Genomic DNA, 14,540 nt, shown 5'->3' with positions numbered 1-14,540 from the left:
CTTTAGCAAAACTTTATATTGCTTTGTTTTTTTAAGATAACGTTAATTAATTACCATCATATTTATGGTAAATTTAATTTTGCAGTTTACACTCTAAGAAGTGACTTCTAAAGTCTAAATAATTTGATGTTTTTAAAATGTATGTATGATATGCATAAGAAACTTTCATAAAATAATGAAAGTCTATACAAATTTGATAAATCAGATGAAAATGGATATTTAAAGGAAAAATTTTCAGCCTTTCCTTATATTTCAGCTATAGACTATCCATAGGCTCTTTCCGTTTCTCAACGACCGTTACTCTAGTATCCACTTGGCAGACACTAAAGACACACTTTACCGGAAGATAAATTAAATAGTTTTTAGAAAAGCAGTTGTTTTGTTTGTTTATTTCTTTGTTTTTAAAAGGAGAACCTAGAGCCAGAAGAATAAAATATTAGCATAGGCTGATAGAGTACCTGTTTATAACATAATTTTGTGTTCAAATCAAAGTATTCAGAAATTTAACAAAATCATCTATGAGTAGCCTAAATTCCCATGTCATCTCCTCCTTGTATTTTTATTCTGGTATAAATGCAATTATATGTGCCATTAAAAATATGGGGTAAACAATGAATTACTATTCTATTTGTGAAAAGGCCACTTGAGCTTTAGACTGATTTATTCTACATTTTAGAATAACCTCAGACAGCTTTATAACAAAGCGAAAAAGAAAAAAAGATTACTTAAACTATATATATTTTCTATGTTTGGAGAGAGCCTACAAACTGTAAAATAAAAGTGATTCTTAAATGCTATAATGCTATAGTCTTAATATACTTGAAATGTTGTTGTTGTTGTCTTATAAACTTTCGAATCTTAAAAAAGGCATAAATATTTCACCTCAAACCATTTTTTAAACTTAACACAAAAACTGGCACATAGTAAATCATTAAATCAAAAAAAGTAACTAAATTTGCCTAAATTAATAGTAACATTAAAATTATGCCAGGGGTGCTATTAATTTTGATAATTCCTCAAAATTATTTTAGTTCTAAAGTCAGTATGCATTACTTACAATGGTGTGATAGTATTTTAAGTGTTACCCTGATGTATCTGTAAAGAACTAAAACAGCATTGCACCTTGAGTCTAGAACTCCAAGTTCCCATCACGTTCTGGACTCACCTATATGACAGAACAGGCATATGGACTTGTATAAGCTATGGCTTCTTTGGATTTCAGTGTCTTCATGCTCAAAGCTGGAATAATGATGATGACATTAATATTTTAATGGCATATGATAGGCCAGACAAGTTGCTAAAGCCTTTACATGAATTATGTCTATAGCTTGTAGAGTTGTCATAGGGATTAAATGCCTAACAGGGCACTTAACATTCTGTTACTGAACTTAAGTGTCCATGTTACCATGTAGGGTATATTATTATTTAACAAGCCTATTAAGACTATTAGAAAGTTTTCCTGACCACAGATTTCTCTTCTCTTTTCAGCCTGTCACTGTAATGCCAATGGCTCTTTCTCTGAGATTTGCCACAGTCAAACTGGACAGTGTGAGTGCAGAGCCAACGTGCAGGGCCAGAGGTGTGACAAATGCAAGGTAAAGAGTAGAGGCTGACCCATAAATTACTTTCTCCTTGCAAATGTTCACTGACTTTTCATGACATGTTTTGTATACCTTCGTATATGAAAAGGAAGGTTTGGGATTATCTAATTTTACAAGTGAAATGACTGTGATCAGTGAAAAGTTTTTTTCAGACTAGAACAAAATTCATTGTACATTACCATTTGACCTTAAGCTAACATTTTGTTTGGCAGTGAATGTGTATTATATTCGCTTTAATTCAGACATTTCTGAAACAGATAGCATGCAAATGTAATCTTAATCTGTGGAGATACTCTTCCTTTTGCCTTTACATTTTTGGCAGAATAAAATTTTATTCCCGGGGCCGGGTGCGGTGGCTCACGCCTGTAATCCCAGCACTTCGGGAGGCCAAGGCAGGTGGATCACAAGGTCAGGAGTTCAAGAACAGCCTGGCCAAGATGGTGAAACCCCGTCTCTGCTAAAAACTACAGAAATTAGCCAGGTGTAGTAGCAGGCACCTGTAATCCCAGCTACTCGGGAGTCTGAGGCAGAAGAATCGCTTGAACCCGGGTGGCAGAGGTTGCAGTGAGCCGAGATGGTGCCACTGCACTCCAGCCTGCGCAACCGAGTGAGACTCTGTCTCAAAACACAAAACAAAACAGAAATGTTACTCCCTTTGCTTTTTAGCAAACACCTTCTTCTAGTTCCATCATTTAAAAGCTACTTCCTGTGAGAACTGTACCTAACAGAAGTTTTCAGTAGAGAAGCTAATCAAGGTATTTTTTAAGATGCATTATTTTTCTAAAACAAAATATTCAAATTAAAATAGAGCATGTTGTTCTCAGTCCCTGAACATACCGATTGCCCTGCTTTCAGTATGGCAAGCAATTTCAGATTCCTCCATGAGAGCGGACAGATTTGCTCTAGCTCTTTCACAGAAATACATTGTATTTGTGATAAAGATGGTTAAGCAGAAGCAAGCATTTCTCCTATGTCAAACTGGCCTTACTGTAGGAAGTTTGAAAGTATCATCTGCTTCTATCTCTTGAATAATATCATTGCTCTGTTTTGTTTTTATTTTATTTTATGGTTGGCTTTTAAAGCCCAGTATGTGGTGGGATCCAGAGAAGCGATTCTGTGTGCTATGTGGCTGTGATCCCGTTGGCTCTGTGTCACCGCAATGTGATATTACAGGAAGATGTGTCTGTAAGTCAGACTTCGTAGGGAAACAGTGCAACCTCGGCAGGCAGGTGCACCAACAGGAGGAGCAGCCGCGGAGAGCGCAACGGGTGCTGGGTTCTCCTCAGAGGTGGGCTATCGGCAGCTCCAGCGGGTGCCCTCGGGGAGCCTATCGGGCCCCAGCTCCGGTAATCCCAGAGGCACTGCATGGCTCATGCCTCCGCATGTTGTGTTCTGTGTGCTGCGGCTGAGTTCCCTGGTGGCATTTTACCAAGTAACAATTGCTAAGTGTGCAAATTGCAAATGCAAAAATTAGACATTTCCTAATTGAACCCTTGCCCTTTTAAAAATAACCATCCATATGCTTTAAAAAGCATATTCAAGTTCATAGGGTCATAAAACTTTCAATTAACCAAACTTTAACCATGAATATGTAGAAATCAAATAAAAATCTACTTGCGAGAACCTATAATCTTAGAAATGGAAGGGACTTCAGGCATCCTTTGGATAAAGCTAACTTTTATGAATGAACAAATGAAGGGAAACCTAGCAGAGAAAGTGATTTGCCCAAGAAAACTCAGCCCGTTTATCTGGCATTTTATCGTCAGTAAGAATTTTGTTAATTTCCACATCAATTGTGCTTATGTGTACGACAAACACAAGAAACACATTTTCACACACTATAAATGGACAAATACCCAAAATGGGGAAAGTGTTTTCTAATTACAGAAGTGTGGTTCTCCTATCACAAGACAAAACAAAACAAATGCTGGGGAAGAAGGAAGAGAGTGAGGGAGGGAAGAAGAGGTCCCAGGCTGAGCTGCAGAAGAGCAGGAGACAAAACTTGCCAGTATAGGGTCAGGACCCGTAGGGAGTTGAGGATAGGGCATAGAAGGAGAGAGGGAAATAAAGGGTAAAGAAGAAGAAGTGAAAAACAATTCATGGTTTTATTTCTTGGCTCATTATCACACATTTTTTAAAAAACAACTTTTGATGTCAGACTGCCTTAGATCAAATCCCGGCCTCATTACTTCCTAGCTATAAATTCGTTGAATCTTTCTGTAATTCAGCTTCTTCATCTGTAGTAAGATCCACTTCAGAGAGTTTATGTCTGCTTACATACTCCAAGAAGCAAATGCCAAAAGATTTCCTGGGGGGAAAGGCCAACGAAGCATGAAGTGGGAGAGAGCATAGCCTTCTGCTGCAACGGGGTTCTGACTCCCAGGAAAACACAGAAAGAAAGACTGGGTAGGAAAAGCCTCGTTTGGTGAATTTCATCAAACCCTAAATTCTTGGCCAAGCCAGTGGGATGTACCCAAGCAAATTTTACCCACTAAAGGAATCCTGAATTGGTCAGGAAGGCTCTAGTATCTTACTGTTATCAGCCTGAGAGGAAGATAATCTTGTGGAAGCTGATCTTAGTTCATTCCGAGTGCTATAAGAGCATAGCATAGACTAAGTGGCATGTAAACAATGGAAATTCATTTCTCACAATTCTGGAGGCTTGGAAGTACAAGATCCAGGCGCTGGCAGATTTCCTATCTAGTGCGGGCCCTCTTTCTCTAGACAGTCATTTACCCACTGGAACCTCACATGGTGGAGGAACCTCTCTGGGGCCTCTTTTGTAAGTGCAGTGATCCCATTCATGAGAGCTCCATCCTCATCACCTAATCACCTCCCAAAGGCTGCACCTCCTGTCTATACCACCACCTTGAGGGTTAAGATTTCTACATATGAATTTTGGGGGGATATAAACATTCAGTCCATTACAGAGCGCCTCTGGTGGATCCAAAAGACAAGAAACTGGAGGCTTTCATTCAGTGAAATTCTGTACTGCAGGTTGTCTGGCAGGTAGATCGGATGAGGCGCCTCCAAGGTGTCTCAGGGCAGCAGTGAGAACAGTGCATCAGGCAGGAGCATGGAGAGTTTCTAGTAAATGTTAGACCTGATTACTATTATTATTACTAATGTTGTTAAATGAAAACATCTTTAAAATCATTTTTTTCAAAAACAAATGCATACATTTAAAATAAAAGAAAAAGATAATAACTGATTAAAATGTCTCCAAAATATAAATTTAGCAGAAAATCAACGTTCATTCAAGCCCTACATGTCTTACAGTACTATTGTATGAAGCAGGGTTTTATCCTGAGACTATTTCTTCCTCTGCAGCAGTATGTGTGAGAGCTAAGAACTCGAATTCCAGAGCCAACCTGGCTGATCTGGAATCTTGACTCCACAGTTGGTTAGCTCATGACCTTAGGCAACTTACTTAACCTGTCTGTGCCTCAGTTTCACCACTCAATAAAAAAGTGGTGAGAATGACAACTGTCTGCCAGGGTTGTCCTGAGGAGTAAATGAGTACGTATTTGTAAAGAGTTTAGATTTGTAAAGGGTTTAGAATCGTACTTTGCAAAAAGGAAGCACAGTATGTGAATGCTAGTTCTTATTACCCCGAGAGAGGCACATTTATGGGAACCCATCCAATTTCCCACTGGGTCTGGACAGACACTCTCTCCTGTATTTGTTTTACCTCATTAATTTCAATTACTGACTATGAAAGTCTGGTCCTTAAGTTTGTTTACTAGTGGAGTTTTCTTTAGCCTTTGAAATAAATTTTTGAACAAATTTGTAAACATTTTATTACTGAAATTTGGTAGTATTTATTTTGCTACAACTTAGCCTTTAAAGTTACATTATGTAAATATTTGAAAAGTGAGGTGGAGCCATTTCTTCTTGTATATTTCCTTACATGATCAACTTTGGAATTTTTAAAATGGTAGATATAATTTGGAATTTCATTTGATATTTGATTGATTTAAAGGGGTGTACACACACCCCTTTAATGAGTAAATCAATATGAGTGTGTTGCATATATAGATATAGATGTAGATTATATAAGTCTATGTATATATGTCTGTATATATATGTGTGTGTACATATATCAGCATATATATATGAGTGAAGATAATTTCTGAAATAAAGATGAATACAATTCTATGACTCAGATATTTTTCAATACTGTTTTAATATATTATGTTTAGTCTTTTTGTCTATATATTTCTGTTTCTGTTTGTGTGTCTGGGTAGTGTGTGTGTCATTATGGGTATGTAATTGAAATTTACATAGTATTTATATAATTTCGTATTTTTGTTTAATTTTTATTTCATGCTATATCCTAAGCATATTTATATTATTAAAACTGCTTCAAAATAGGATTTTAATTCTTGCATATTATTTCATAATGTGGATGTCATCATTTAATGTATTCAACAATTTTTCTAACACTGAACATTTAAGTGCCTGCATAGTTACTCACCATGATAAATAATATTGTAACAGGCATGCTTTTGCTTTAATAATTGTTTCAATTTCTGGTTATTTCTCTAAGCCAGGTATCTACAATTTTATGTGAATTTCTTTTTACCAATAATAATACTATATGGTTAGTTTTTATTATATAGGTGAATTTAATTTCAAAGTCATGTCATCTGTTGGAACTGTTACATGCTTTTTTCTTTAATCGTTTACCACAATCTGAATTAGAACTAGAAATAAAAATAAAACCAAAAGTGCATGTAAAGATGAGAATGATTGTCAAACTCAGTCAACCCATTTTACATTTTAAAAATGAAACTATTCTTAGCTACAGTCATTTTAAAAGTCTAATTTTCAGTTTGATAACATTTTTAAAACTACTAACAATAATATCTAAAATATATAATGAGGCTTATTCACTTCTCTTTGGGTGGCTCATGTTCAGTGGCAAGATTTGTTTTTTTACCAAGAAGCAATGATTAAGTCTAATTTTCCACAATAAGAATTATTCTTACAAAGAAGTAATTACCGAGACTAATTTTCCAGATTAAAATATCATAATAATGTGACATGCTTTATATTTTTAAAAAATACCCCTGAAATACTTTAAGCAGGATAGATGCTTTTCATTTTTCTGATACAAGTGATTTTTTAATCCATCAACATTTTCTAACATTGTCATTTTAGGCCTGATAACATGCATTTCAAGAAAGTCAGCCAAAGCTGGTAATGCAAACTTGACCGTAAAAGATGATTTGTTATAGATAGATAAAAGATATGCATGTGAATAACTCATCAGAGAATGAAAGTTTCCTTTACTTACCTGCTCTGGTTCTTTAATACGTGTTCTCACTAAGCAATTTCAGTTATCAAATGTTTGTTGAACCAATTATTTGGTCAGCGTAAGCATAACCTGAAAATTATATTTATAATGTGAACATTATAGCAATGATTAAAAGTATGTATGGATATGTGACAAAATTCTATCAAATACTAGGGCGAAAAGGATTATTTTAACATTAGGCTGCTGGTCGATAATGCTGAAAGTACTTTTACCAAGTAGGAGTCCATAGATCTGAAACTAATCAATTCAGATTACTAAGAAAGAAACAAGTAAAATTTTAAATTAAGACTAGAAATACCACCTATAGGTCCTTTCCATATTGCTATTGGAACCTTGAGAAGTATTGGGACAGGCTGGTAAACATACAACAGACAGTAAAGGAAGTGCCTAATTCTGCAGTTAATTTTGATAAAATATCAGAATAATTGAACTTTTCTCTTTGGATATCCTAGAAAATGTCCATTTGATTGAATGAAAACCCAGTTGCCATAACATCAGTGAGGAATCCTGATAACTCCCAAGTTCCTCTTTTCCCACCAGATCTTTGGTATTGTGATTCTTGCTTCACTTTGAGTTAACTGATTTAAATTTAATTTTTCTCTCCTCTTCCATTGCCAGCCTGGGACCTTTGGTCTGCCATCAGCAAGGGGCTGTGTTCCCTGCAACTGCAATTCTTTTGGGTCTAAGTCATTCGACTGTGAAGAGAGTGGACAATGTTGGTGCCAACCCGGAGTCACAGGGAAGAAATGTGACCGCTGTGCCCATGGCTATTTCAACTTCCAAGAAGGAGGCTGCACAGGTTTGTAAATACCACTTAAGTCCTACACATTCACTGATAGTTTTAGGGTCTGACTTCTGTAATGGTTTGTTCTTTTAAAGGAAGCGCAGATTGATACAACATTTAACATAATGAGTAATGTCTACTTATTTTTACATTACTTAAAAAAAGAAATACATGGCAGTTTGAAACACCGCCTTAATAACTGCGTGCAAGTACTCAATAAAAATCCGCAGAAGCTCATTTGGTTGTGTTCCTCCCTGTCTGTGACATTCCTTCAGCCAGTCACTCAAAGACTGCTGCAGCTTGAAAGGTAGATGTTCGATTTTTCTGGTACCAATCTTATCTTAGTTTAAGCTCAAACTCCACTCCAAAGCATTTCAACTTTCCCTTTTTCCTATTGCAAAATTGGTATCAGGATCAAGAAGTCAAGGTGTTTTTTTTTTTTTTCTGGTACCCCCAAAATATATTTTCATCTACTTTTGGCTACCTTGAAAACTGTGACGTTCTAAGAGAGAAATAGGTTGGCTCTAGATATTTAGTTCATCAAAAAATGCAGGCAAAGGTTTCTAACCATGATTCCCTCAAGCAGTATTCTTATACATCCAGCCACAGCCTTCACCCAAATCATGAGCTAAGAAAATATCACTTGACATGCTGCAGATGAAAGTAAAGATTGAATATTAGCCTTGATTTATGTGCCACTAATTTCGAATTGACCCTTATTCCAACAATCACTAGTTTGAATATTACCTTTGCTTACTAATGTCATTGATTCAACCTGGATAATGCTCACACACTCTCAGCACCATAGTAAGATTTCAAAACATTATTATTCACTGTTGTGGCAAATTTATGTAGGAAGCAGTAGGAATAATATTTAAAACTATTTAAAGAACCAATATCTTTCAGATACTCTCTAGCACTTTAGATATGTGGATTTTACCATAAATTAAGCCATGATAAGTTATTCTAATTGTTATAATTGTAGATCCTGTAAGAATCTGTGTATCTCTAAGCCAATATCTGTATATACTTAAAAATTATAAAGCTGTATTTTAAAATATACTCTGTTCTTTAAATCCAAAGCTCACTGACATTTTTACTTAATATGAATTAATGAGGTAGTATTATATATTTACATACCTATAGTAACAAATTATAAACGAGACCAAGAATGTTATTTTAAATTATAGAAAGGTGACAGCATTTAAGAAATACAGACCAACTAACATTCTGACCCAAAGAAACACCACAGAAAAAAAAAAGGACAAAACAGGCAGGTTAGTAATAGGACTGAGGACATGACTTGCACAAAACAGCCTGGATTTGTCTAATGGCTCCCTCAGTAACTAGTTCTGGGACCTTGAGTGATTTTGTTTCATTTCCACCTGCAAAATTCATCTATTAAATTAAGATGATAATAGTATCTACCACACATGGTTTTTGTTACAATTAGTTGAGTTAGTGGCTATAAAATATTTAGAGTAATGCCTAGCATGTAAGTGCTATGGAAGCATTTATCATTATTATTATTATCTTTATTAGTTTTATTCATTGTGGTATACATTGTGCTTTGGCACAGGAAAACTAGCTAATTACTCAGGTCTTCTTTCTATTTAGTGTTATGATTCCACTGAAGAACTACTTAAGATAATTTCTGTTTGCAAGTAATGATTTGGACTGTCCCATGACATTTTTTAGCATATAAATTTAAACGTAATGGTAACTATTTTTCTTCTTAATGAAGGACACATCTAAAATAAATCATTTGACTTAAAATTAGCAACAGCAGTAATAACCAAAACAGCAACAACTAACATTTATTTAGTGTTTACTCTGTGTATTTTTCTAAGCATCTTTCACAGCTGGTATATAATGCTGTGAGCAATGATTATTGTAATCTCATAAAAAGTGAATTTAGTCAAATATTCTAAATATATTCAGTGAAAATGATTTAGTCATCATATAACCAATTAAAAGTTTACTCATAACATTAGTCTTCCATTTGAATTCAAGTATTTGGATTTCTTCCCTCACTTACATTTCTTTGACATGAAACGCTGCACTAAAAATATTCTTAGTAGCTGGGTCAACTATCGCTATGTGGCATGCGTTCCTTGTCTTGGATGACTTTGAAGATATTATTTTTACAATCTTTGAAAAAGTACAAAAGGTAGATAACTTTGTACCCTTTGAATATTGCATGATAGCAACAAAAATGAAAAATCTATAGAAAAAAGTTAGGTGGTAAATAAAAATCCAAAGTATCTTTATATATAAACAGTGTCCATAATTCAACCATTTTAAAGTATTTGCAAAATTGGAATATCCTGATGTGTGTTTTTCTAACTATATACATGATGTACCAAATTTAAGAAGTTTATTAAGTTTTTTGGTTTTTACTGTAGATCGGGCTCATCAACAAGGAAAAACTACTCCGTACAGCAAAAACAAATCAGAAATGAACTTAAAACAAATATGCAAACAAAATAGTAAACTTTATAATACCTGGATATAAAGTATTACAGTTAACATGGAATCTGATAACACCAGTTCTTTCCTTTCTTAAACTTCATAAGAAAGCTAAAAATACTTTAACTTTTGAAATTATTACATGAAATACATCTTATATTTATTGAACAGCTCCCTTCTGAAATACATTGTATTATAATATAAAAGGTGAATGAGGTAAGTTTTTATTTCCAAATATCCTTAAGTATAGAACTGAAAAGAAAGTAAGACAAACCAACACAATATAAAACTCAACACTTTGTATCAAATTTTTACTATTTTTTCCCCTTCTTTCTTTTCCCTCTTACACCTGTGAAGCTTGTGAATGTTCTCATCTGGGTAATAATTGTGACCCAAAGACTGGACGATGCATTTGCCCTCCCAATACCATTGGAGAGAAATGTTCTAAATGTGCACCCAATACCTGGGGCCACAGCATTACCACTGGTTGTAAGGTGAGTGAACCGCTTTTTTGCTCTGATAAATTTTTGGAGAGATCTTTGTTTTGTAGAGCTCTATTATTGGACATTTCAAAATTCAATATTATATCACAAAATAATGTAGAACTATTACTATAATGTGATTGCAAATATTAATCAGTATCTTACAGTTTACTTGTAGGAAAGATGATGAAGTAAACACACACTGATGCAGCTGAACCCTTGAAATCTATAAGAGGGGTACAAAAGAACAAAAAATTCTATAATAATACCAGAAAAGGGCTATAACCTCATACCTAGGCACAAGGACATACATCTGCAAAGTATGAGGAAATGAGGAACTAATTAATTTTCCAAAAATCTATAGAAATTACCCTGGATTATGACTAGGTTTTAGGTTTCAGGAAATAGTCGAGATCATTCTGAAGAGTCATTTTAACAACATTTAGCTTGGAAAAAAATCATTTTTTTCCATTAGTAGACCTTAGAAAGTGACATGGCCAGAGTCATGTTCAGAGAAATCTATCTACATTAGCAGGGATGGGTAACAATTTATAAGGCTGTTGAAGAAATATTAATGAGAGATGCCAGAAGCCTGGACCCAGTCAATGAGCATCAGTGAAGATATATAGAAAGCGAGTTACGTTTTAGAACTCAGACTGATACATCCTGGCGAACTCATTGATTTGGGGAATAAGAAAGAGAAGGTGTAAGGGTGACTCCCAGGTTTTGCTTTGCAATGGAGTAGATGATAATAAGTACCATTTGTGGTTATAGGAATTATAGGAGGAGGAGCAAGTTCAGGAAGGAAAGATAATCACTTTGGATTTTTATCAGCTTTTTGTGAAGTACTAATAAAACAAAATTCACTCATTTAAAGAAATGAATTTTAACCCATGATTACAGAGGTGTAATCATCCCTTGTGCCCCATTGCCGTGAACTCCCCATCACCTCCCATGCACCTACTGTTTTGCCTTCTAGCATTGTAATTTTGCAATTTCTACAACTTCTTAAAAATAGAATCATAGTCTGTTTTTTGAGGGGAGGGTTGTTTGTTTCTTTGTTTGGCTTCCTTCACTGCTGTTATGTTTTTATGATTCATCCATATTGTTGCATATATCAGCAGTTTATTCTAAAAATTGCTTGATAATATTCCATTTGTATAATGTAGAGTGACTTGCTTATCTGTTTATCATTTGATGGGTGTTTGGGTCATTTCCAGTTTGGGGTTACAATTTTTCTATGAACAATAGCATACAAGTCAAAAGCATATTTAGAGACAAGTGTTTTCTCTTTTTTTCATAAGAACACTCCACATCTTTACCAACTCTTGGAATGTTAACCCTATTTTAATTTTAAGAATTCTGAGGCATGTGTATTTCTATTGTTTGCATTTATTTAATGCATAATAATGTTGGGAATCTTTTTTTATTTATTTGTCATTTATACATCTTCTTTTATGAAGTGTTTACAAAGTTTATGCCCATTTCTATTTTGAGTTATTTGTTTCCTTAGTAATGCATTGCAAGAATTCTTTATAGATTCTGGATACATGTTCTTTAACATATGCTAAAGCTTACTTTTCATATAGATTGCTTTTTACCTGGTTTCATCATCTAATTTTTATGAACACTAGCTTATTATCTTTTTCTTTTATAGTCCATACTTTTTTATGTTCTACCCAAGAAAGACAAGGTCCAAGGATTTCTCTCCCAGGTTTTCTTCAAGAAGCTTTATAGTTTTAGCTCTTAAATGTAGATTTGTATTTCATTTTGAATATTAATTTTTCTATATATCAGGTAATGGTCAAAGTTCACTTTTTATGGATATCCAAGTTTTCAAACATTATTTGTTGTAAAGACTATCTTTTTCCCATTGAATTACTTTGGCTCCTTTGTCAAAATCTATCAACTATGCATTTCTGGACTCTTTTCTGCTTCACTGATCTATTCTTATGTTAATACTAGTTAATATATTAATTGTTGTAGCTTTCCAGCAAGTCATAAAATCAGGTATTGTAAACTCTTCAACCTCATTCATCATTTCCAATACCTTTTGAGTATTTTAGCTCCTTTACATTTCCACATAACTTTTAAATTTAGCATGTCAGTTCTTTACCAAAAAGCCTGCTAGGATTTGGCTGAAATTATATTGAATTAATAGGTCAATTTGGGAAGAACTGACATCTTACAAGTATTAGATGTCCCAATGTATGAACATGGCATAACTCTGCATTTATTTAGGTCGTTATAATTTTTTTCTCAGAAATGTTTTCTAGTTTTTGATATGCAAGCCTTGCATATGTATTGTTAAATTTATCAGTGTTTCATATTTTTGATCAAAAGCAAATGCTACTGTATTCCATTTCAGTTTTAAATTATTTGTTACTAGAATAGAAAGATACAATAATTTTTATACATTAACCTTCTATACTGTAATCTTGCTAAACTTATTAGTTCTACTTACTTTTCGGTCCATTTAGTGGGATTTTCTTGTAGGTAATCATGTCATCTGCAAGGGGAAATTTACTTCCTTTCTAATCTGTGTAACTTCTGTGGCATTTTCTTGTCCTATTGCAGTAAACTATTGACTAGAAGTGGTGGAAGAAAATATCCTTGCCTTATTTCTTATGTTAAGTGGAAAGCATTGTCTCTCACAATTGAAAATGATGTTGGCTGTATTTTACCTATAGGTGCTCCTTATTGGTTTGAGGATGCCTCCTCATGTTTTTAGTTTGCTGAGAGCTTTTATCAAGAATATGTGTTCAATTTTGGTAAATGGACTTTCTGCATCTATTGAGATGACCATATGATATTTCTTTTTCAGCTGTTAATATGACAGATTATACTGATTGATTTTCAAAATGTCAATCCAGTCTTGCAGTCTTTAGATTAATCCTGCTTGGCCATTGGGATTATCCTTTTAAAATTATGTTGAATCCTGTTTGCTAGCATTTTGTTAATGATTTTGGATCTATGTTTATAAGGAATATTGGTATGAACTTATTTTTTCTTGTGGCGTTGTTGGGATGAGATACTGCAAGCCTCATGAAATGGACTCAGAAGTATTCCCTCCTCATAATTTCTAAAAGAGTTTGCACAATCAATGAAGTAGAAAACAGAAATACTTTAGAGGAACCCAAAAGCTGGTTCTTTGAAAAGATCAGTAAAGTTGATAATATTCTAGAAAGGTTTATCAAGAAAAAAGAGAGAAGAAACAAGCAATCAAAATCATAAATAAAGGGGGACATCACTATAGATCCTATAGACATTAAAATAATTATACGGTAGAAACAGGAACAACTTTTGCCTAATAAATGTAACAACTTGTATGAAAAGAGCATTCCTTCTCTTTGCTTACTTTGAGTTTAATTTTTCTCTTGTGTTCCAAGTTTCTTAAGGTTAAACCTTAGATCCTTGATTTGTAATCTTTTTTCTCTGCTAATATAGGCATTTTATATTACAATTTTTTTCCAGGAACTACTTTGTTTGTACTCCACATATTTGGATATGTTGTGCTTTAATTTTCACTCGGTTTAATATAATCTTTCATTTATTTTGGAGATAATTTTTAGTTTCTGAATACTTGGGGAATTGTCAAGGTATCTTTACTGTTGCTAGTATCTAGTTTAATTCTAAATTGGTCTGAGAACATAATTTGCATTATTTCAGACCTTTTGAAAACTATTGAGATTTAGTTTTATGGCCCAGAATAGTGTTCAGTTTGTTTATTATAACATGTGCACTTGAAAATAATGTGTATTATGGAGTTGTTGGATGAAAACTTCTATACAGGTCAATTATCCTTAATGGTTTTTATATCTACATGTTCTCTCAGTTACTGAGAGTGTTGGACTATAACTTTGTCTGTTTCTTCTTTCACTTCT

At 33.9% G+C, this 14,540-nt stretch overlaps 1 protein-coding gene across 1 annotated transcript in view; it reads left to right on the top strand.

Moving 5' to 3' along the window:
• The window catches only part of LAMA2 (laminin, alpha 2), a 613,484-nt gene that overhangs the window by 383,668 nt on the left and 215,276 nt on the right, over positions 1-14,540 (top strand). The window contains exons 21-23 of the mRNA XM_011951660.1: positions 1,489-1,595; positions 7,540-7,720; positions 10,532-10,668. Coding sequence (XP_011807050.1) covers positions 1,489-1,595; positions 7,540-7,720; positions 10,532-10,668 — 425 coding nt within the window. The remainder of the gene's footprint in view (positions 1-1,488; positions 1,596-7,539; positions 7,721-10,531; positions 10,669-14,540) is intronic.

Source organism: Colobus angolensis, unplaced genomic scaffold (assembly GCF_000951035.1).
Source record: "Colobus angolensis palliatus isolate OR3802 unplaced genomic scaffold, Cang.pa_1.0 Scaffold322, whole genome shotgun sequence".
NCBI lineage: Eukaryota > Metazoa > Chordata > Mammalia > Primates > Cercopithecidae > Colobus > Colobus angolensis.
This window is presented reverse-complemented; position numbering and strand designations above follow the sequence as displayed.